The following is a 24640-nucleotide window of genomic DNA, read 5'->3' on the forward strand; positions in this document are numbered from 1 at the left end:
CTAATTTTCAATCTGAATCAAACCATCCAATAACCCAATAATAAATTTCGGAGATAGAATTGATAGGTCACTCGGTCAATTTCATCATATTCACATGACATTTATCAAACCAAAAAAATAAATATTATAACATAAAGGCCATTATTTGTCTTGGAATAGTAGGCTTTTTCTTTTGGGTAAATCTTTTCTTGCACCGTTAGTATATTCGCTTGCTAGTCTAGATGTGTATCATAAATACAAATTTTAGTGTTTAAATTTAAATTGAAATGATATGGTAGGTACATAAAATCATCAGTGTATACAATGACAATGTAGGAATTCAAGTTGAGTTATATTCAAGTTGAGTTAACCAAGTAATCTACCAATTATACCTCCAAAATTTGTAATTAAGTTGATAGGTGGTTTGATTCAAATTGAAAATTGGGTTCAAGGATGTAATAGCTTTAATTTTTAAATGTCAGGGACGAAATTGCTTCATTTTAAAAGTGAAGGACGAAAAGAATATTTTAATAAAATGTGAGGGATGAAACATGTCAGTTTCCCTTAGATTTTTTATGTTTTTGACTTAATAGCAAAATACATCTTATGTTTTCGTTTTGGTTTCTATTAGCCATGAACAGATTTAGAAGGTTGTTGTGTTCCTATGACTTGATTGATTCTGAATTCTTATTTTTTATTAATATTTCATTTGGCTTATTTTCTTTTCACATTAACCTTTAAACCATTTATATTAAGTACCAAAATTGATGTTTTGGTAATGGGTTGGCCATTCTTTTGTTTACAGAAGATCAGCCAAGATTTCATCTTCCCTATTTTCAAGTTTTTGAATGTCATCATATTGTTGATTTTTTTTTTTTTTTTTGCATTAGATGTTAAATTTACATTATAAGAGTATTTTTGAATAACAATGTATTCAAGAAAGGTTATAATAGATTATACAATAAGTTTGTATTTTATGCAAATATTTTTATGAACTACACTAAATAATTTATTTTTTTTAGACAATTCCCATTCAACGAATGGGTATAAAACTAGTATATATAATAAAGTCGTATTCTCATTCTTATCACTTTATACTTTCTCTTTCCTACGTGACTTAACGACATGACAAGTAGTTTCAACTCGCTCTATAAAATAACCTACGCTCTTCCATCTCAATTTTCACCTTTTTTTTAAAAATAACCTATACTCTATACGGAGCTTATCTCTCTCTTTTCATAAACATGAAATCAATTATCAATATCAATCTAAATTTAATTTCAAATATAAAACCGTCCTTATCATCCATGTATGACTTATAAAACCGTTATTATAACCGTCCTAAGCATTCTATCCTAGATTTGCAGCAGATTATCATTCTATCATAATCATATATTTGCGGCCGCTTGCTCCTCTTTTGGTTTGTGAACTTCTAGGTATAACAAGGTATGACCCGTATAATTTCTTTAACATGCACGCCTTTAGTAAAACTATTTTTTATTATCATCTTTTTATATTCTTATCAATATCTTTTTATATCCTTATCAATTCTTATTTCCTACCCAAAGTTAAATACTTTAAGCAACTTAATTTAAGATAAAACTACTTTTAATTTTCTTAACAATATCTCTTTATATCCTTATCAATTTTTATTTCCTACCCAAAGTTACATACTTTAAGCAACTTAAATTAAGATAAAACTACTTTTAATATTTTTATCAATATCTCTTTATAAGCTTATCAATTCTTATGCCTACATATAACCTCTAATAAACGAATTTCAATTAAGCATCAAATTCATGGTTAAGCATTTTCAGTGCAAGCGGTTGGCACATTAAAGCATCGATTTTGGGTTTCCACTCCTCTTGATTATCAGGTACATCTTTCTTCGATACACATTTTTCTTTTTTAAAAAGACATGTTCATCTTCAATTATAAGCATTTAGTAACATATCTTGAATTTTGTGTGTTTTGGTTTTATTTTCTATTTGTTTTGTATGAAGAGATAGGATTTAAACAAGTATTTTCATCTTAAGTTTTCATATACATTAAGTTTGTATTTAAGAAAGGTTATAATAAAATATACATTAAATTTGTATTTCATATAAACATTTTTATAAAATTGGCTAAATAATTTATTATTTTTCGACGATTCCGTTCAACGAACGGGTACAAAACTAATTTGCTATTAAAAGAGAGTAAAAAGTGCATTAAATTTGAAATTTCTAAAAGATAACACTCTGCATGCAGGATTTGAAATCTGAATGTCCCACGATTTGAAGTGGGCCATATTCTACTGATCAATTGCAACAGAATCATTGTTTCTTTATGGAGATAATCTCTGCTGATTAGTTACTATAGGGACAAAATATTTGGTTTCCTTTTTATTAGTACTATATTATTTAGAATCACATTCCAAAAAGGACTGTTATCCTTTTGGTTATGGGAATAACTCAAGGATAGCGTAGGAGAGTTGATCATGACTCGGGAGTAGTCAATTAGGAATGAATAAAGCCAAAGAGGAGAATACGATCCTCAGGCCTTTTGTTTTTTCTTTCGTTGAAACAAAATTTTCCATTATTCCTTTTCTTTTCTTTTCTTTTCACTTTAATTAAAAAATCCTAAAAATATCTTTTGCTACGATTCCATTACGATGAATGGCTAATTTTCTGTTGTAGTTAGAGGATTATCAAAGTTTTGGTTCATCGAATACTGTGAAATCTAATTTAATTGATTTGTTTCATTTATTTATGAGTAATTTAATCCTATAAAACCTTTTCTTACTCCTAAAATGAAGAATACTTTTTATAAATTGATAGGTATCGAGTTACATACTAATTCTAAGTGTATCATTTTCATGGATAAATGCTCTATGTGGCTTCAGTGTAAATTTTAAATTTAGTCAATTGAGATTCATGTTGTGCAATGCCATCAGTGCGACATTGCCAACTTGAAAGCCTTTCAACATTTAGTACGATATTGTTCAGAAATAAGTGTAATAAGGCTATAGAATTATATTCTTAGTAAATTCTTATACCTATTAAATTTCATTACTTTATAATGATTTTGTACATTTAAATATGACATTTATTTTAAGTTTTGTGCATGAACGTGGTTCAATATTCACTCAACTTAACAGCAAAAAAATATCTCAATAGATATCTCAAAACAAACATAGCAATTTAAAAGCATGAAAAGACTTCATGATTCATGTTTCAACCTCAAGCAGCTCAGCATCCATTTTGTTATTTAGGCTGAACACAAGCATAATGGTCATCACGCCAATTAAAAGGATTGACTTCGGCCGTTTTCCATCAATTGCGTTGGTAGGATATAGATTTCTTTGTTTGTCGAAATAATTTGTGACATGCACGGGGTATACATATACAATTAGTTCATTCACAGTCAAGTTTTACATTTATAACATCCTAAATACCCTACACAAGATTTTTCTGCAAGTATACAGGTGGTGAGCGAGTATAGGGTACTAAGAGTCGAACCCATAAGGAAGATTTTCAATTACTGGTGATTTTCGAACTTCTTTATTATCTAGAATACCATAAACGTAAAAGTAATGAAAATAATGCTAGAAAGTTTCTAGAGGTATGGAATTCCTTACTATTCTTGCAAATGAAGTTACCGGTTAAGTGAATGTTATTATCTTACCTAGTTATGGTGTAATTTCCTAATGTATGTGAAACCTACTCTCGTAGTGAATCGACTATACTTATAGCTAAACCATACCTACTCTCGTGGTTATGAATTAACTACAAACTCATTTCTTCTATGAAATTACATGAAACAAGTCACTAAAACCACAAAGGTGCACCTCTACTCTCGTGAGTGTATTCCCTAGGTTTATCACTTCCTTGAACTAGTATCAAGTTTCAATTTTCATTGCAAACTTAACACCTTTAGATAATCATAACTAATGGCCGGTTAATCATGATTAGAAAAGCAAAAGTAATAAATAACTTGTTCAAAATAATATCATCAAATAACCAAGTAAATATCACAAACAAGATATAGAAAGTTCATCCATAACTCTAGGCATAAACTTTAACTAAACATGATAAAAACACGAAGCCAAACTTGTATTATAGCTAAACATGAAATCAAATACAAGAGAGCAAGCAGTAGAAGAGATATCACCCTTGTCACATGAGATCAACCTCTCCATCTTTGCTCCTCAATCTTCATCCAAATCTAACTATAAATACAAGAAAGAGAAACTACACTAACTACTCTATACTACCCTAACTAATGAACTAAGGAAATTCTAGTGAAAACTACGGCTCCATTTGGATTAGCTGTTTTTGGGGTTGTTTTTCAAAAACAGCACTGTAGCATTTCGTTTTTGAAATACAAATCCGTTTGGATTAGTTGTTTTTGCGGTTGTTTTTCAAAAACTATATGAAAAACTTTTACTGTAAATGTTTTTTGGATTAGAGGTATTTTTAAAAAATATTTTTGGGTATTTTTATAATTTATAATTTATAATTTTTATTTTTACATACATTTATGCATTTATAAAACATTTATAAATATTTATAAATAAATATATTTATATAAAAATATATAAATTTATGTATTATATTATATATAATACATAATATAAATGTATTTATAAATGTATAAGTGTATATTATTATAAATGTATAAATTATAAATGAATATTATATAAATTTATAAATTATAAATGAATATTATATAAATGTATAAATTACAAATTATAAATTTTATATTTTTATATAAATATACATTTATGCATTTATAATACATTTATAAATAAATATATTTATATATTCATATAAAAATATATAAACGTATTATAAATTTATTATATTATAAATAATACATAATATAAATATATTTATAAATGTATAACTATATATTATTGTAAATGTATAAATTATAAATGAATATTATATAAGTGTATAAATGTATAAATGTATAAATTTTATATTTTTATATAAATATACATTTATGCATTTATAATATATTTATAAATATTTATAAATAAATATATTTATGTATTTATATAAAAATATATAAATGTATTATATTATATATAATACATATATTAATATATTTATAAATGTATAAGTGTATATTATTATAAATGTATAAATTATAAATGAATATTATATAAATGTATAAATTATAATTTTATTCATATATGTTAATATTATGTATAAATGTATTAATATAATTAATATAAATGTACAAATGTATTAATATTATGTATAAATGTAAAATTAATATTATGTATAAATGTATATTATAAATATACATTAATATATATATTATGTATAAATGTACATTTATATAAATGTATAATATATAAAATATATATTATATATTATATTATACATAATTTATATAATATATAGTATTCATATAAATATATTATAAATATATAAAAATATTTTTAAATAAAATTAAATATTTATAATATGTATAAATAAATAAATAAATAATTAATATATATAATATACATTAATATTAATTATAAATATTATAATATTATAAATATGGTGTTTATATAATATTTCAATTTGTAATATTTATTGTATATTTCATTATACAAATATTTGTATAGTATATAATATATAATTTCCAATTTGTATAATATACATAATATTGTATATATATAATATAATATACATAATATAATATATTTATACATAATATACATTATTACATTATTACATATTATGTATATTATATATTATACATAACATTATTATACATTATTATACACAATAATGTACATAATAATATCATACATTAATAATATATATATTATAATATAATGTACATAATATATTATGTATAAATATTTACACATTTATGTATACAATATTACATATTATGTATATTATATTATGTATATTATATTATATTATGTATAATATACAATATTATGTATTATATTAATGTATATAAACATTTATATAATATAATATATATATTTTTTCAATTTGTATATTTCAATTTATATTAATATAATATATATATAATATATACATAATTGAAATATACAAATGTAGTTGTTTTTGATATAATGTTTGGATATGGTGTTTTTGGAGTTGTTTTGGAAATACACATTTACTAGCATTTGGAATGTGAAAAATAGTTTTTCAAAAACAACTCCAAAAACAAGGGATCCAAACGGACCCTACATTTTTTGTGAGTTTCTCTAACCTTCCAAAGTTGTGAAAATGTTCTCCAAGGCCTCTATTTATAAAGGAATTCAAGCTCAAGGTGAGTTGTTGAGGTTGATGTAAATTGCTCCTTGGAATCACCAAAAGATGCTTCTTGAATTCTCTATACTTACTTGCTCAGTTCCAGCTGGATTTCTTGCAGATAAATTGATCAAAAATCTTGTGTGAATAGAGCACAAGTTGCAGAGCCGCAATTGGAGATTCGAGGGCAAGATCCAAGGTCGGATCGCTCAAAATACCCCTCGGATCTCATTTTTCTTCATTTTTATTTTCACTGCACATTAAGATCCGAGGCTCGTAACATGGGGATCCGAGCCCGGACCTCCCCTCGGATATAGCCTCTGATTACAGAAGTTTATCCGAAGTCAGGTTTAGTACAAATCCAAACTTGGATTTACTTGCTCTGTGTTTTTCCAACTTCCACTGATCTTTTCTTGATGATGGAGGCTGAACTAGTTCTTGTTCAAAATATAAAAGTTGTAGCTCTTTGAGTTCGCTTTTCAATGCATCAAGAATCATCCAATTTAAAGCTCTGTGAACTGAGAAATGACTAAAAAACCCTCAACTGGTCAGAACTCTTTTTCAGCTTTCGACCATGAAAATGCACTTCTGTATTTCGACTTTTTAACAATGAAAACGACTGAACTGGATTTCTATGTTTCCATACCAAATATAGATCTATCTCTTAGCTTCAAAATGGTATAAGAATCGTCTCAATTAGATACTTGTACTCAAGATATTATCAAAATACCACAATATATCGAAGCTGTGAAACTTGCTTCCTTTTGTTCTTGCTTGCATTTCCTCTTTTGCATTTCATGTCTTCTTTAAACTAATTCAAATCATCATCAATCATCCAAATATCTTCTCAAATCACTTCATTTGATGATTGAATCCTTAAACCTATAAAAACATGAAGTTTTTACGATAAAAATCCATAGAAATGCAATTTTACTACTTAAACCACAAAATGTATATTTTCATTTGAAACCCAGTTCATTAGCTATAAACATGACTAAAACACACCGAAACTAAATAATAAAATACACTTAAAACACTCAAAATATGCACTTGTCAATTTGGACACCAAGGATGGGATTTGGACACTAATGTTAAAAGAAGTTTTGCCAAACTGGAATAAGCATGTGGAGGGTTTAAAGCAGGAAAGTTTTGAGAACATGTAACAATTTTCTATTCAGTAGTTGATTCACAAAAAATCATTTCTATTATTTAAAGACTAACTAAGTTCTTCTCCTTCAAGCTGTCAATGGTATCCTTTAGGCTGACATCCAATGGAATCAATTCCATTCCCAAGCTTTTAACTTTCTTGTTTGATACTCCATAGTCTGGGTGTTGGGAATTGCCACTGGTAGAACACCTAAGGAAAAAGTGGAGAGGTGAATACAGATATACTCATCAAATTTAACTCTTCAAAAATGAGGAGGGCATTTGCTATATGATGCATATGTAATCAATGTTCACTACTTTGTTCCTTGTTGACATTCAAATCAACATGATGCTACCAATTTCTAACTGCATAACTGTCCAGTAAACACATGACTGTGGCCTATATATCTGGCCCTTGCCCAAGAAATTTAGCCTAGAAGCAAGTTGAGAGGCTCAGAAGTTAGTCTGGAAGGTGGAACTCATAGAAGGAAGAAGAGATGACACTTTCAAGCTGAATTCACTAATTTGAACCGACTCTTTTAACCCTGTGAAATCTTTTGGCATTGCAGGTTGAATTTCTTCCAGATTGGGCATCTTACAGAACAGAAGCCTCTCACAGGAACTTTTATCCTACCAGAACCAGAATCTATCCTGGCTTGGCTCCAAGACCAAGCATCATCACGCCATTTTGCCTAGTCCATAATACCTACCAAAATACATTGAAACAATATGCCAAATATTTTGGTTCAGTATTATCAGAAAGCATCTAGTTGTTGGATACTTGAATTCATTTCTATAAAGAGGTATATCTTTCCTGCTTTGTATTCAAAGAATTCTGTAATAGACCTTTCTAACTTAATATGTTAAAACCTTTCTGTAAGCAATTGGAAAACCAAAATGCTGATTTGGTCATAGTAACTTGAAATAGTCAAATTTGAAGTACAATATCAGGAGATAAACATTTTGTTTTGGTACTTTATTTTTTGCTATTCCTGTAGCAAAAAGAATGCTGGATTATGCTCCTATTTGAAATTCTGGATGGTGGCTTGGGGAGCAGATCAACTCCTGTCTGATTCACAGTTGAATCAGCTTAAGCAATTGAACAAATGGATTCTTCTACGACTACATTACCTCTATTCTAAGTGTCTTTCCATCCAATGAAACAGAAAGATATACCGGTAAAATTTACAGATTCTATACTGATGGCATAAGGCAAAACCATATCAAATCAATTATTTCATCCAGAAGTATGGAGGATCCAAGTGATAGTTGAAAAACTTTTAGTTGATCATGCAGAAAGTTGTCACAATTACATATTTTGTTGGACCTCAACTCATGAAAAAACCTTATTGCAAGAAGAAATCAAAGAAAGTGGCTCGTTTATGAGAAGATGATGCTTAACAACATAGAATATACTTTTAATCAGATTCAAAGGAGATGTCATGACATATGACATAATTTGGCATGGAATTAGTTGAAGCTATACATACATATCTGGTAAGTGGAGAGTAGGGTAAAGTTCTCGCAGAAGTTTGGTGAGCTGAGAGATGTGAGCAGATCTCTCAATTATACAATATCTTCCACTGGCAGAAGGGATTTCAAAGGCTAGAATGTGTGCATAGGCTACATCTCTAACATCAACCCATCCAAAAGGTGCACCCTTGATCGAATCAGCTCCTGCATTGAAAAATTCAATGAATAATATGATCAACCTGTAATCACTAACATATCTTGCCAGTGTTTTTGAAGGCACTATTAGCCAATATTGAGAGAGAAAAATAGGCAAAACTAGAAGCTAGTGCAGCTTTTTGGTCGAAATGGAGATTTACATTGAGAATTGCATATCTCTTTTCTTCTTTCTTGGTACACCAATAGCTATCAAAGAAAGTGATTATTGGGAGGTCAATAAGCTAGTAAGGCAGGTCATTAACCACTTGAAACAACTGTTGGACTCAAAAGTTGCATAACTGATTTAGTCTTTTGGATGCAATTTTAGTGACTCAATTAAGTAATACATGCTAAAAATGTCCTCAAGTCTTTTGCTTTTATTCAAGTTTCCAACAGTCTGTCTACTTTCATAACAAAAGCCATTTACTAGGCAATCCAGGCTAAGAAATCAACGTGATTGTCATGAATATGCAGGTTTGTCTGGATGATATGTGTTCAAAGTTCAAACAGACAGGTAATATATAGAATGAAGTTGAAAAAATTGTTGCTTCCTTCCCTCCATATGTGATAGTAAATCAACCAAAATAGATAGATAGATAGATATATATATATATATATATATATAGAGAGAGAGAGAGAGAGAGAGAAAGAGAGACAGACAGACAGACAGACAGAGAGATTTGTCATCTGTTCTTGCAAAAGGTAAAAGCTAAGGAGAGCCATCTGTTCTGGTGGAATGCTAATAGGTAGACTTCTGCAGTGTGATTGGTTATACTATCTAGGCAAAAAACTTTGGGATTCATGATAACTTTTCCGAGCAATAGGATGTCTTTCAACTGATAAAACTGAGATTCAAATATACATTACACAAGTAAAAATAGTTAGGAATTACACACCTTTTTGTAATACTTCAGGGAGGAAAAATATTTAGGAATATTACTCAAATATTTTTCTTTGTGTATTTGACTTAAAATGCAAATTTTGCAGCAAGAAAGGTGCTATCATAGATGAAACCAAAAGAAAAATTAGACAGGAATATTCAAAGATAGTATAAGTAGATATACATTGATTATATGTGCCTTCACTTGTATTTATGTACCTTTGCTTTAGATTACCCAAAATGCTATCAGTGAAAATTTGAATTCAGATGGAACATGATGGGCAAGAATGCATATATTTGTTCGGAAATTCTTTTGTTAAATGAATAGACTCTAAATATCAATAGAGTTACTTAAGAATTACTTGCTTGTACTACTTTGCGAAGAACAAACTTCAAATGGCTAGGAAGCCTCTAACTGAAAAACATAAACACACATCAGATAGAGCATGATTAACTAGAGATCTTAAAGGTTTCCAGAAGTACCATTTACTAGGTTCAGGATTATTCCTACACTTTGACTGGCAAAAGGCTGCAGGATAGGACCAATAACCATTCCTGGATTAATCACAATCATGTCAATTCCGTGCTTTTTTGTGAATTGCCATGCAGCATTCTCTGCTAAAATTTTTGAAAGTACATACCACATCTGAAAAGACCAAAAGGTTTGTCAGTTATCCTTGTAAAAGGTATTTCTTCAAGAAGGACAATACAAAAGCATGTTTTGGAAAAACAAAAGAACTCTGAAAATCCTCCTGTCTCATTCCAAGTTTTGTCCAACATTTGAGATCAAGAGTTGTTGGCCTAGTCCATGTCTGAAGTGGCCAAAGTTGGTGTTAGATTATGAAGGCTGGTGGTTTTGGCAACACTAGGCATGTTATATAGGGCTATCTTAGGGATGGCATGTCTTTAATGGTGCGTGATCACGATATCCAGGAACTGCTCAGCACTGGACATCTCAGAATCATTTCAGTGACACATAACGCCATTGTTGAATTGCAACTACCAATTCACCATAAGCATCATAAGTCCCCAGTTCAAGTCAAAAGATTGGGGTATTGCAATTCCTAGATTTTTACCCCTGTCCTTACCTCGGTTATAATTAGCACTTTCTGCAGTGCCTTCCAGGTATAATGAAACCTAAAGGTTAGACATATCTAGACAGGCTATGATTTAGACACAACTAGTTTTCATCAATTTCTCAAGAATAGTGTTCAACCTCCTTTGGAGAAAGCTTATCTAGATAACTTTATTTGATTATGGTCTACAAAAAAATACAAAATATCAGCATAACACTTGTTCAGCACAATTTTTTTGCGTCTCAATCTTATACGTACTGTTTCAATTTTAAGGCCATATTATCAATCATTGTGACTGGAAAGCTTCCCGTTATGTGAGGTGCATAATAGTGTGCCCTAATATCCTTACATATATGAAGTGTGCATATGAACTTTTTTCAATTACTAGTAACTTTCTTTTAGTTCTTCGAGATTTGGCTAGCACTATCCTGTTGTGATTCTCTGAAAACTCTGCACATAGCTATAGGAAGTAATTCGAGTTTTATGGTGCAAGCCTAACACCTGATACTAACATTTCAGTTGCAGTTACTTGATTTCTTCTGAATAAGCTAGACCATCTGTCATGTTAAATTCATCTTAAAATTGCATACTGTTGCTCTATGCCTGTTTTGATTCCCTGCCATCAGCCTTGTGATTTTTTGGTGATGTCAAATAGTCATCCTTGGAAACACAGGCAATATTTGTTCTCTATTTTCTAGACAAACTATCAAATCGTCTTTCTCTTGATGCTTTCATACATCATTAACTCTACTGATCAAAACCATTATAATTGTTGCTTAGACGCACGCACACACCAAAACAAAAAAAGGCAGAGAAATTGGATTGTGGTATGATTTGGAAAACATGAACAACAATGGCAATCTTTTTCCTACAAAAGTATCATCAGGATCAATCTACTCTCGGCTTCTGTTGGGTTAACAAATGAAATAAAACAAATACTTCATCAGGAGTTTGTCTTGAAAAAAAAATATGGTAAATGCACCTTGTGCTCTTCACAGTATGACGGGTCTGAAAACCAACTCTCATCAACTACCACACCATCCTTTAATTCTCGGTTGTTTGCAACGGCAGCCATAGAAGATGTTAATACTACTCTTTTGATACATGAAACTCTTGCACAAGAGCGCAGCACATTTAGTGTTCCCTTTACTGCAGGGTCCAATAGCTCTGCCTAAGAATCGAAGCAGAAAGAAGAAGTCAGGCATTGGAGAAACTATATACATAAGCTCCATCCATGCTTCATGACAAAAGTTATCATTTAAGTACTCTAATTCTAACTAGTAATGGATTTTTAGTACATATGCCTTTCAGTATACAGCTCCATTGCAATGTTTATTCATCACGTGGATCATCTTAAGTACCAAAAGAACCAACATTGGGAAACTAGAGAAATATGTATGGCAGTCGTACAAATATAGGTTCTTGAACACCTTAGATCAACTATCAACACTGCTAAAAATGAGAAAGTTCATGCTCCCTGAGATCTTAAAAGATTGAAAAGTCTAGCAAATCTGATTACTATTTTATAGCACTGAATAACTCCTGTAATTGCAATATGTTCTTTGAATTGCAGGCTGGGAGCTAAAATGCTTCTAAATTTCAACTGGCAAGAGGTATAGATCACATTTGTTCGACTTATATACTCAACAGATGAAACTTCACAACACTTCATTGTCTTTGCTAATGAATTCTGGAAGTAGTATGAAATGTTCCAAGATATGAAGAAATTATCTTCAACATTTTTGCGTATCTGCATTATTTATCTCTTACGTTCAGAACAAAAAATCAATTAGAAGGTCCTTGTGCACTATAAAGACATTGAACTGAAAATGTTGAAATTTAACCTGTTTATCTTTTATTGTTTCAGTAGACTAACTCATGCACTCAATACGAGTATTATAAGGTTGCTCAGATCAAACGTCAGAGGATTGTATTATGCCGTAAAATTTGCTAAATCATCCACAATGACCTCAAGCAGCAGAGCCATGAGCCATCCACTTAAAGAAATAACTAAAATGAGTAAATATGTCTCTCACAAACTCATAGAGCAAAAGTACTTGAAATTTTTGTTGACTTATGGTCTTTCTCCAAGCGGTCAGAAGGTCAATGTACCTCAGGGTTGCTGACAGAAAGCAGAACAGGAGATGCTGTGTGAAATACGCCTTCACAGCCATCAACTAGAGCACTGAAGGATCCATTTTCTAGTAAGTCTGCCTGAAACAAGTGAAGTCTTTCCTTGGCTCCATCAAGTGCCATCAAGAATTCTGTCTTATTTGGATCATCTGTGGCATGAATACAAGCCAGTATCATGTTTTTAGCACAAAAATACTCAAGGCAAACCAAATTTGTGATTAAAAGGATAACATAGTTCTAAAGAACCGAAAAGTATGATGTTAGCGTGTTATATAACATTGAAAAGAGGAAAGAAACAAAAGATGGTAGGGAGTGACAATATGCAGGTACAATCGATTCTTGTGCTCTCTAAAGTGCAAAACTTCTTTTTGGCAAATTATGTTTCCTCAAACTCTGTTTTGCAATTTGACAATGGATTCTAGTAGCATCACAGACACCGTAACTTTGAAAATCATAAACATTTTTTAAACGGAATGATCACAAAAGTCAATGTGCATCTGATGTTGATTTATAATGAAGTACAAGTTAGCAGCATAATTGGACAGTAGTAAAATGCCACAATCATCCAGCATAAAGCAAGCAAATCACCTCTCCACCACTAGGTCATCTCCTCAGAACCAGCTTATACAATGCAGGGCAGGGATCACTATACATGTAGAAACTAGTATCTCCTAGAGAAGATAATATTATGTGAAATTCAAACAAAGATGTTATATTAACCAAACAAATTTGAAGATAATAAAAGATATGGGGTAAACTTTTCATTGTTTTGATTGCTCGCATCCAAATCCTGAAGCTTTCAAGAAAAGAATTTAGCATAGCTGAAGTTACATACAAATCAATTTCAAGTTATAAAAGAAATTTCATCACCATTTTTATGTCAAAAGAAGTTTCCCCGGAATAAATTTTGGAATTAATTCATCTATCCCATCCTTTTATCCTTCTGTATAATATACAACAAATACAAATAAAACTAACAAAATTAGATAGCTTTTAACTTTTAAGGTGCCCTGCCAATGCCCAGTCTAAAACATGATTTTGCACATAAAGACAACTATCTTGAATCCATCTAACCAGTTATGTCTCATAGTGATGATCAGAGTTGAACTCACTCAAACTTTTGTTATAAAAAAAAAAAACCATTTAAACTAATTAGCACAATCGGAAATGATACCCTACATATTATAGGTTTAATGTCTAGTTTAAGTTTGTGCTGGATAGGGACGTGACAATGGAAAAATTTTCCATGAATTAAATAAATTAGTGTAACACAAATAAGGGCCTCACAAGTTGAGTTCTCTCTGTTGGGATATCAAGTGTGAATCAATGTCCCACATCGAAAAGAGACGAGTAGAATAAGGAACATATAAGTGGAAATGATGCAGATACGCAAAAATAATGCAGATAATAATAAATAATGCAGATACGCAAAAATAATGCATTATTTATGATGGAAATGTTCCATCATGATTTAGATTAAAGTATCAAAGTAATGGAAATGATCATTCATATGTGTGTGTATATATATATATATCGCTCTTTCCTTCAAAAGACTAATAATACATAAAATTATATAAAATCATATTTATCCTAAATTATGTATTATTTCTCAACAATCGAATTAAGCCAATTTGTCAAACTCAAATTCAAGCTTGAGTTCAGCTAGGCTCATTTAGTTTAACGCATTCAAACTTCAATAGTTAACAAATTGAACTCTTGAACAACACTTACAGTTCATATAACAGATAATATAAGAAAAGAGTCTAAATATCAAATATTATTCAACTTATTTAAAAGTGCTATATCCACAAATTCCAAATACCTCTATTTTGTAGGACATAGTGCCACCCAATATGCGACGTAGTACCCAAAACCGGTTGAAGCTTTTCCTTGTAAGGTTATGATTAATGTAGGGAACAAGACCTTTGTACAAAACACCTTTTTTTTTTTGGTCGGCAACGGTAGATGTCCTGTAACCTAATCTAGCCTAATCTAGGGTCCTATAACCTAATCTAGCCTAATCTAGGGAAAAGGAGCAAGGGGAGATGGTCAACTAAGACTAGCCACGTGTTGTGGCAAATTTGAGGGAGGCAGGGGTAGAACCCCTGACCTCCGGCATCACCAAAGAGGCTACCCCTCCCTCCAGCGTTACCAAAGAGGGTGATGACCACCGGACCAAATAGACAGTGGCACCTTTGTACAAACACATGCAAAACAGGAATAATCTACAACTATAAACACAATACAATTAGCAACTTTCAAGATGGCTTATATGGAGTTTTGAATGACGTACTGAGATCACGAACAGAAGCTTTGACAGTATAACCGCGGTCTAGAAGCAGCTTCACCAGCCATGAATCGATGTAACCCGAAGCTCCAGTCACACACACCACTTTCCCAGCTCCACTCATCTCCCCTTGGACCCCTTTTGCTTGTTAGTCTTAAGTATGTTAGCTTGACTACAGAAGAATTCATATACTTTAATGGACGAAGAAAGTAGTGGCTGTTGAAGTTTCAGCAAAGGACAAAGCGTTGTTTTAACTCCACCTCCTCTTTCCAAGATGGGACTAGATTTTTCAATTTAATCATAATCAGTCGAGACTTTTTGGTAGTATTTAGTGTCTGATCATGACTTCTTTTTTTTTGGTGTGTAAGCGGGAAGTTTCTGATAACGACGTAAGTCATAAATTCTTTCATGTTCTTAAATATATGTGAGAATATTTCCTATTGAAATTCTTTTTTTTAAGGAAATATTCCATCAATAATAAGTAGACTAAATAATTGGTTTTGCAAAATAGATGCCTTCCACATTCAATTAGAACAAGAAGCAATACCCTTTAAATTAAATGGTATTTCCAAAAATGCGTACTTCTATATCAAAAAAAAATTGTATTCATAAAAATATATGGAAAGTGAATGAATATTGGATAGCTTTAAAAGCTTTTTTCTTAAGAAAATCTCTTTCTACTGGGAATTCAAAAGGTTTTTTTTTGTATAGTAAACAAATAAATAAGTGATAAAAGTTTGAGATAATTTTGAAATGACTTTTTCCGTAATTGGCTTTGGGAAAGTTCAAACTGACAAGAACTAACCTTTAATAATTTGTTTGGCTAGGTGATTATTTGGAAAAGAAATTTGAGAACGTATTTTTCTGTTATTTTTTTATCTTTCCAATCATCTTTTTGTCTTAAGCACATTATATCACCAAAAAAAAAAAGAGAAATTGTTACAATATAATCTAAAATATGTTTCCAAATTGTTGGATAACTTATCCTTTGGAAAATTTTTTGTTGCATTACAAACATATTTTTACAATTATTTTTTAATCTTTCTAACTATCTTTTTTATCTCACATGCATTAAATCACAAAAAATATTACAATAATATTCTAACAAATTTTTTCAAAATAATCTTCCATCTAAACACACGCCGCATACCATTAATCTCTGAATCAAACACTTGCTAATTTATTCCCAGAATCATTTGATTAGCACATTCCCACCCTAATGAGTCCTCAATAAATAAATTAAGTATTGAACACATTTTAAACTTCAGCAGGCTCATGTGGTTTATGTAGTGCTAATAATCCTCAATTATTTTTTTTTTTAACAGGAGAAAGGCGCAAATTAAGAAGTGAGGAGGGGGAGGGGAGGGGGAATCTAAACTCGGACTTTTAATTCTTAAGAGTCGTAACTTTAGCCATTGGATTAAGCCTTCCTTGGCATAGCCCTCCTATGGTTTCATATTGCTACAATAAAAGTTCGATCAGTTCAATGAAAGTACCACAGACAATTACTAACTAGAATAAAAGTGCACCAGTCACATAGTTCTAAGAGTTTACTCTCACACAAGAGAATGAAAAATTGGAAAATGTATATTTTCCAATCTCAATCTGCTTAAGAATTTTGTTCAGAAGTTAACCAAGTTCCTCTCTTTGAAGCTTTCGATAGTATCCTTGAGGCAAACGTTGAAAGGAATGAACTCAATCCCCAAACTCTTTGCTTTTTCATTTGATATTTCGTAGTTTGGCTCAACTAGGGGTGTACTAGTAGAACACCTGCAACAGGTCAAAACAATTAGAAACAAACTTTTAGAAATGAAAATGCTTATATTCAATTAAAGCTGTGTAACATTAGAAAGGTCGATTTTGCATTTTGATGGACTAGAATTCAAATAAGACGATGCTGATCTGTAATAGCAAAAGCATCACGCTTTATTTTGGCCAGGAGAAGCATGATTCAGTGAATTTAGTGAACGGGAATACATAGGCCTACCAGCCTCAATAGTCTAGACTCTTTCTTGATCCTCATCTTAGAATAGCCTAATAACACTTGCTAAAACAAATTGATTATCTTCAAGTGTAGTCTCTGCAATACTCCGTCTACATGTAACTAGGATTGACTTAAACAAATATGCTGTCTCCTGTTTAAGCAAATTTCCCACTGATTTTGCCCAGCCGAGTAACTTGGCCTAGCAGGTTGGAGTTTATCTAAAATCTTGAGCATCAGACTATTTAGGTGATTTTTATAACACCATTAACAAACTGTTGAAACAATATTCCGGCGACTAGAATTATTTCCTATCCCAATTCTCACATGGTTGGACACTTGGACCATGACAGTGAAGCTCTAGAAACGAATATGTAACTCTCGAGCTTGTATTTTTTAGGATCAATCAATGAAATAAACATGGTAAAAGACCCAAGGAATTCGAGACTCACTCATCTGACAATTGGAGAGTAGGATACAATTCATTCAGAGTCTTGATAAACTCAGTCCACAGTGCAAATCCCTCAACTACACAATATCTTCCACTGGCAGAAGGGACTTCAAAGGCTAGAATATGTGCATAGGCAACATCTCTAACATCAACCCATCTCATGCGCGCGGTATAGAATGATGCAGCTCCTGCATTTAACACTTAAATCAATATCGTCTCATACGATAATTACTAGAATACTTACTTGTAAAGGTAGAACAGTCAATGAAAGATGAAAGTTGTCAAATTTAGAATTGCAGCCTGCTTTCCCAGGATGAGCGTAGTTTATATGAGGTGTCCTAAATTACATTGATTAACTTATTCTTGAAAGAAGATGGTAGATATTTAATCATAATGAAAGATCGACAATATTTGTTATAGAATCACTAGTTAACAATCTAAAACAAATTTCTCTACGTACCATTTACTAGGTTCAGGACCATTCCTGCAGTTAAACTGGGATAAGGCTGCAAGATGGGACCAATGACCATTCCTGGTATGATTGCAACCATATCAATACCATGCTCCTTTGAGAACTCCCAAGCAGCATTCTCTGCCAAAATCTTTGATAGTGGATACCACAACTGACATGAGTAAAAAGATTTGTTAGCTTCATTTTAAAAACATAATTCTTTAAGTTGGAAAATGCAAAAGCTATGTTTCCAAAGAACTCAAGGAGATCATTTGCTCACATTCGACCTTCCCACTTTGATATATATGGGGTTTGTATTAGAAGTATACATGGCTTTAGATAAAGTTCTGCAAAAGACTAAGCTTGAGCCAAGTCTACTATCAACTTGGTATGAGCATTTTTCGGTTAGTTCAGGTGCTATGGTATATTGGTGTGATAGTAGCCCCAAGGTGCTTGGAATTTTGGCATGTTAGGGATGACATGGTTGCTGCAGGGTAATCGCCAGACTCAGATGTTTTTCCCCCATTGGACATAGATATGGGGATTAATTTAGTGGTGTATAAAGCTTTAGGTGATGTATCCTGTCTCAAATTCATCATAATGTTGGCAATTTCTCATTAACAAGTCGGCTTTAAGCATTTTGATTGATAGCAGTGTCCTATATCAAATTATTGAAAATTGTAAGACTTACCTAAATTCTTTCATCTTAAAAATTAAAAACATGGTTGTTTTGTTCTCTCTCAACTTTGATTGCTACAAGCCTTTTAATTTTGTTGAAGCTGGCAAATGGTAAGCAGCAGAAAATTTCAGAAAAGAGTTCTTTTTTTCTTTGTTGTTTCCTTTTCTATTTAGCAACCTGTTCTTTTGGTATTTAAAACATCTTAGGATATTTTATTCTTATGGTGTCCTATTTTTATTTTCTTAGTGGCGACCTATCCTGTGGCATCAGTTGGGTTTATTTTGTAAAGCATTTTTTATGGAATCAAAGTCAGGAAACACTTCACCGTAAAGCCTTTTGTCAAGTTCACATTAAAAAATGAATTTTTGTAAATACTTCCATTGCTCAAGCCTTTTCAGAAATATTATTATCTTCCATCAATAAATTGAATAAACACTAACATTTCCTTTGACAAACAGAACAAGGAACCAACATTTTTTGAGACAGTTTATCAGGATATAAAAAACAGCTGATCATAGACGCACCTTGCGCTCCTCACAGTATGTTGGATCGGCAAACCAACTTTCATCAACTACAACACCATCCTTTAGTTCCCGATTACATGTCACTGCTCTCATAGAAGATGTTAAAACCACTCTTTTGATAGTTGAAACTCTAGCACAAGATCGCAGCACATTCAGTGTCCCCTTTAGTGCAGGATCCAATTGCTCTATCTGAAGTTAATATAAATGAATTAGATCATTTGAATATCTAAGTAATCTCATAAAAATCCCTTAAAGATGTCAAGATTACGAATTCCAAGAGCTAAATCATTAATGTTTGTTGACATTTCAAAATCTCCAGATTTGTTCATGAGGTAAATATACCTGTGGATTGGTCACACTCGTTGGATGAAGGAGTGGAGATGCAGTATGAAAAACACCTTCACATCCATCAACTATTGCATCAAAGGATCCCTCTTCTAGTAAGTTTGCCTGAAACAAGCGAAGTCTTTCCTTGGCTCCATCCAGTGCCATCAAGAATTCTGTCTTTTTTGGATCATCTGAGGCATCAAAAAAAAAATACTTAAGAAATGCCAACTTTTGTGGGATATTAACCAAAACCATTCATTCAAATCCTAAAGAATAAATACAAATGAGATCTATAGAAAACAACTCACTTTTCCTAACAAGAGTGAGATATGGAGGTCACCAATGACTTACTGAGGTCACGAACGGAAGCTTTGACGGTATAACCCCGATGAAGCAACATCTTGATCAACCATGAAGCTATGTATCCTGATGCTCCTGTCACGCACACCACCTTTCCCGCTCCGCTCATTCTGTCTCTTTTTCCTTCATGTCAAATGTAAATCAAGGAAGTCCAGATATGATCCATCCCAAAAGGCAAATGGACAAAGACTCCAAACAAGTTTGTTTGTGGATTGTATATGCTTTAGTCATTGAACCCACTAACAGATTAACAACTACCTTAATAAAATTTAAATTATGTGACAACATATCAATCATCAATTTCTTGTATTTTTCTAAATGCAGAAGAAGAATTTTTTTTCTTTTTTTTTTACGAAAATAGAGCAATGTGATCTATGATCTCAGCAAAGTCATCAAAACTTTGCCACATTTTTTTTATCCAAAAAGTTGTTTTAAATAGACAAAACTATTTCGTTTTTCACATGTTTGTTTTTTAACAAGCTTCCCTTACATACACGAAGAGACCAAGAATGATTAAGTCATAAATGTGAGGCATTGTCCCAACTCATTTAGAACAGGTTGATCATTAGAAGAGAATTAAAGTCCTTTTAAACTACATGTTAGAGGCTCAAGCACCCATGCTTCACAAAATTCTTGGTTGGCCTGTTATATCCCCCCTCTTAGAGCAGGAATGCCAATTTTTTGCAGCTCCTGTAGTTTAACTGCTCAGACCAACCACTCCACAGTAGAAGCCAAGATGTTTCAATTAGAACAAAATCTCTTTTTATTCCCCAGAAAGTACATTAAAACATTTTTATATCAATTTATCAAAATACAGGGATATATTGGATCTAGGTGGATATGTGAATCATGCATTTAATTAATATAAAAAAGAATAGAAACAACTAAACAAAGTGCTAATTCCTGAAATTTCCTGATTCTCTACTCAAGTGTTTAGGACTTTCTTATAACACTAAAGTGGTGGAATGCATAAGGCATGGCAAGCGGTCTTGGCAGACAGGGAGGAGATGTACTGCTGTTGTGGAGGAGTTTGAGCAAAGTACTCCTAATTCCTTGTTGAGCAAGCTGCACAGAGAGGATCGTGTCACATGGAAAGGGGCTTCTTCTGGGGAGTCCTCAGTGAAATCAGCAATTAGAAAACTTTTTCTTGTTGAGAAGACAGTGACTTGGTGTAAACTGGTGTGGGGTAGTGGTCATGTGCCAAAATTTTCTTTTGTACTGTGGTTAGGTCTACAAAAGAAAACTGAAGACAAAAGACATACTCATCAGATTGGGTGTTTCAAATATATCTCCAGTTTGTGTGTTATGTAATCAGAAGGATTAATCTCAGGAGCATCTCTTCTTTGAATGTGCGTACTCTCGATGTATTTGGGACAAGATGCAACATATGTGCTTGCTATACAGAGGTAATCTTTTTTGGGAACAGAAAGTGCTATGGTGGTGTCATCATGGTATTTCTAGATCTTTTGCTGCCAGTCTTGGAAGACTTGTGTTAGTTGCAGCTATGTGGACTGTGTGACAAGAAAGGACAAGAAGAATTTTTCAGAGATCTGCTATGACTACAGTACAGCTTCTGAATGCAGTAGCTAGAACAATTCAGATGATTGTTAGTTCATGGCCTAAAGTTCCGCAAACTCAGGAGAACTGGCAACCGGCACTGGAATGGGGACTGGATTTAGACAGTCTCCAAGTCTAGTGTTATTCCTGTTTTGATTTGATCTTGATAATTGGTAAAGCCAGTTTGTATAGTGGGATGGTACGCTAAATGCTCTTGATGTATTAGGAGTATACTACTCCTGTGCAAATCTTTATTGGAATATTATTGAAATGATCATTTCCGTGAAATCTGTTACAAATGATCATTTACATCATTTTGACAATTAGTTCAAACCACGAAGGAATTACGTACATAACTTTTAAAACTATAGGAGTTATGTTGAAAATCGCCAAACCATGGGGGGTAAAGGGCATTTTACCCAAGAAAAAATGGTCCAAGAAAACGATACAAAAATCCTCTGTTCCATATAGGGCTTGCACGAACTGTAGAAATTAAAGAAAATAAAAAAAATGCAAATTAAACTAATGATGAGTGATGTTATCCCTTCTTTGATTTAGTACCGCAATAAAAGTGCTGAAGAAAAATAGAAGAGTACACCAAAGCAGAACCAGCAAAACTCTGTTAAATGAACATGGAATCGAGAGATAAAGGAGAAAAGGAGAGTAGTCTTACAAGGGTTATTTGCTGAAGAAAGCAGGGCGAAAACGGCAGCGCCAAGCTGCGATGGCTCCTCCCCTTCCTCTGCTCCTAAGTTTCTGTAACCTTTAAAAGAGCTCAGAAGTGTTGACTTTTCTCCTGCTGGGTTTTGTTGCTAAAACATTTGATGTATTTTTTGGGGATTTTCTTGGTTGAGAGAGAAGTAGATGATGACAAAAGTCGATGGAAAAAATAATGGAGGAGTTTTGCGTATTGGTGGAATTAAGGTGCCGTTGATAGATGGAGAAGAAAGGGTTTGGTGGATTAAGAGGAGGGAGGCTTGACTAAACCGTTGATTTATACTAATTTACATTACTAATTTATACTAGTAGGGTGTCGTTTTCAGCTCATCATAATGTCGTTTTTCAGCTCATCCTGATGTAGTTTTGTTGATCGAATGTGATTAATAGGAGAATATAATGATGATAAGGTTGAAATGGGCTATTCCATTTTTTTCTATTCGTATTTATTTATTCAGCTATTCGTTAGTTTAATCAATAATTGATCTTAATCTATTTTAACAAACTAATCCAGCTATGTTTATTATATATATATATATATATATATATATATATATATATTATTTTTTTCTTTGCTAATTTTAAAACATTATTTTTTTCTAAACTTTTATGAAAATCTATGAGGATCTTAGTTGCACCTGATATATACAATCAAAACATAATAAAAAGAGAACACGAATGCTTGATTTCATGTAGTTTTATTTTGTATCGGCTGATAATTATATTGCTAGTGAAAACAAAAACTAAAATGAAAATTCATTTTTCAAATTAATAGAATATTAAAATTAATTATTTTAATAAGTACATGAGTTGTCTTTAAAATAAAAAAATAAAGTTCAATAAGGTAAACAAATAGCATAGCACAAATAAATAAAACAAAATTAAAGATATGGAATGTCCTATGCTACGTTTTAGGGTAATTATATTGAATCTATACAGAATCTATTCTATTCTAATATTTAAAAATTGATTATACCAATCTACACTTCATTCTGATATGTCTTCATTCTGATATGTGTATCAGACACTTCAATAATAAAATTTTTTCTAAACCATTCCAAATAGAAAAGCATTCTGAGTGAAAACATCTTTCTATTCTAGGTATGATTGCATTTTTTGTAGAAAATTTTTTTAAATTTCCATGAGAATTTTGTTCTCTCATTTTTTTCAATCACCTTTTTACCTCATATTTTATAAATAAAAAAAAGTACAACAGTAATTTTTCTACAAAAATTTCCTCAAAAAGGCAATCCAAACAGGATTATGATGGATTTGAATAGTTTACGATTCCCAGTCTCATTTTCAAATATAACATTATTATTAGCCTTGCGGAACAGTATTACGTCGCTTGATGATCGATATTTCAACTACTTCTCACTACAATCTGTGCAAAAATGGAAATATAAAATACAAAATAACGACAAGAAATTTGTGATGTCAATCATATAGCCGGCTGAGTATTATATTGGTATATTTATCCCAAATAAAGACATGCCTACAATTAATCTAACTCAATTATCAATTACTCATGAAAGTTCTCTGCCTTCTTTAAATTGGCTGGCCTACCTTAAATATTCTTTTTTTTTTTTTTCTGTTGGATTTGTCCTATTTGTCCCTTGACAGTGCAATCGTTTCTTGCTTTCGAAGAAGTAGAGGAGAAGTTCAAATAGTCAACAAATAGAAGGATTTGGGCATTAAACAATTAGTCTTTAGAATCTTGTCTTTCCAAGAAAATTTTAGGTTAAAAGCGTGGAAATTCTCCACCCGTTATAATTGTTATTACAAGAATGCGCCATTCTCAATTTGACAAGAGAGGACTCAACAAACCATAACAGCTTTTTGTAAGGGAACAAAGAAGTAAATAGAATAAATATAGAGTTTGTTATAATTTTCTGATTTGCAATTGGCATACTAAACTATCAATTTTAGCAGTAAACCTCAGATCATGAATATGTTGCATATTACTTAAATCAGGTGAATCTAATCAATCATGATAGATATCTTAGATAAAATGGCACTCATAAAAATGTTTTGATAAATTGATGTAGATTAGGGTACCAAGGTTTAAATGCTAGAACATATATTTTAAGAGACAAGTGCAAATTGAAAATAGTCTAAGGTGCATATTGCAATAAACCTAAAAAAATTTTAATTACTGAATTAATTTCCAAGAAAA

General features: G+C 31.7%; 2 protein-coding genes across 5 annotated transcripts; both read right to left on the reverse strand.

Moving 5' to 3' along the window:
* Positions 1-7238: 7238 nt before the first annotated feature.
* Positions 7239-15749, reverse strand: LOC140035290 (phenylacetaldehyde reductase-like). The gene is made up of 6 exons (XM_072075646.1): positions 15424-15749; positions 13110-13279; positions 11980-12168; positions 10405-10567; positions 8864-9050; positions 7239-7584 (listed from the first exon to the last, which is right to left on the reverse strand). Exons 1-6 carry the CDS (start codon positions 15539-15541, stop codon positions 7437-7439), a joined length of 975 nt encoding a protein of 324 aa, XP_071931747.1. The 5' UTR covers positions 15542-15749; the 3' UTR covers positions 7239-7436.
* Positions 15750-16801: 1052 nt separating this feature from the next.
* Positions 16802-22723, reverse strand: LOC113727131 (phenylacetaldehyde reductase). 4 transcript variants are annotated; one of them, XM_072075652.1, is made up of 9 exons: positions 22421-22723; positions 22167-22230; positions 21204-21255; positions 20182-20313; positions 19846-20021; positions 19504-19692; positions 18310-18472; positions 17851-18037; positions 16802-17187 (listed from the first exon to the last, which is right to left on the reverse strand). In XM_072075652.1, exons 2-9 carry the CDS (start codon positions 22212-22214, stop codon positions 17040-17042), a joined length of 1095 nt encoding a protein of 364 aa, XP_071931753.1. In that variant the 5' UTR covers positions 22215-22230; positions 22421-22723; the 3' UTR covers positions 16802-17039. The 4 variants fall into 4 exon arrangements, with proteins under 4 accessions (XP_071931753.1, XP_071931755.1, XP_071931754.1 ...); XM_072075654.1 differs by lacking the exon at positions 22167-22230 and having other exon boundaries at positions 22421-22721; XM_072075653.1 differs by lacking the exons at positions 21204-21255; positions 22167-22230 and having other exon boundaries at positions 22421-22721.
* Positions 22724-24640: the final 1917 nt, after the last annotated feature.

Source organism: Coffea arabica, chromosome 2c, assembly GCF_036785885.1.
Source record: "Coffea arabica cultivar ET-39 chromosome 2c, Coffea Arabica ET-39 HiFi, whole genome shotgun sequence".
Taxonomy (NCBI): domain Eukaryota; kingdom Viridiplantae; phylum Streptophyta; class Magnoliopsida; order Gentianales; family Rubiaceae; genus Coffea; species Coffea arabica.

Excerpts from the sequence above, each read along its gene's own strand:
- LOC140035290 (XM_072075646.1), bottom strand. The coding sequence starts at position 15,541 with ATGAGTGGAGCTGGGAAAGTGGTGTGTGTGACTGGAGCTTCGGGTTAC. Across the intron at positions 13,280-15,423 it reads AGCTTCTGTTCGTGATCTCA|ATGATCCAAATAAGACAGAA; the intron begins GTACGTCATTCA and ends TTCATGCCACAG. Across the intron at positions 10,568-11,979 it reads CATACTGTGAAGAGCACAAG|ATGTGGTATGTACTTTCAAA; the intron begins GTGCATTTACCA and ends TGGTCTTTTCAG.
- LOC113727131 (XM_072075652.1), bottom strand. The coding sequence starts at position 22,214 with ATGGAACAGAGGATTTTTGTATCGTTTTCTTGGACCATTTTTTCTTGG. Across the intron at positions 20,022-20,181 it reads AGCTTCCGTTCGTGACCTCA|ATGATCCAAAAAAGACAGAA; the intron begins GTAAGTCATTGG and ends TTGATGCCTCAG. Across the intron at positions 19,693-19,845 it reads CGAGTGTGACCAATCCACAG|ATAGAGCAATTGGATCCTGC; the intron begins GTATATTTACCT and ends TATTAACTTCAG.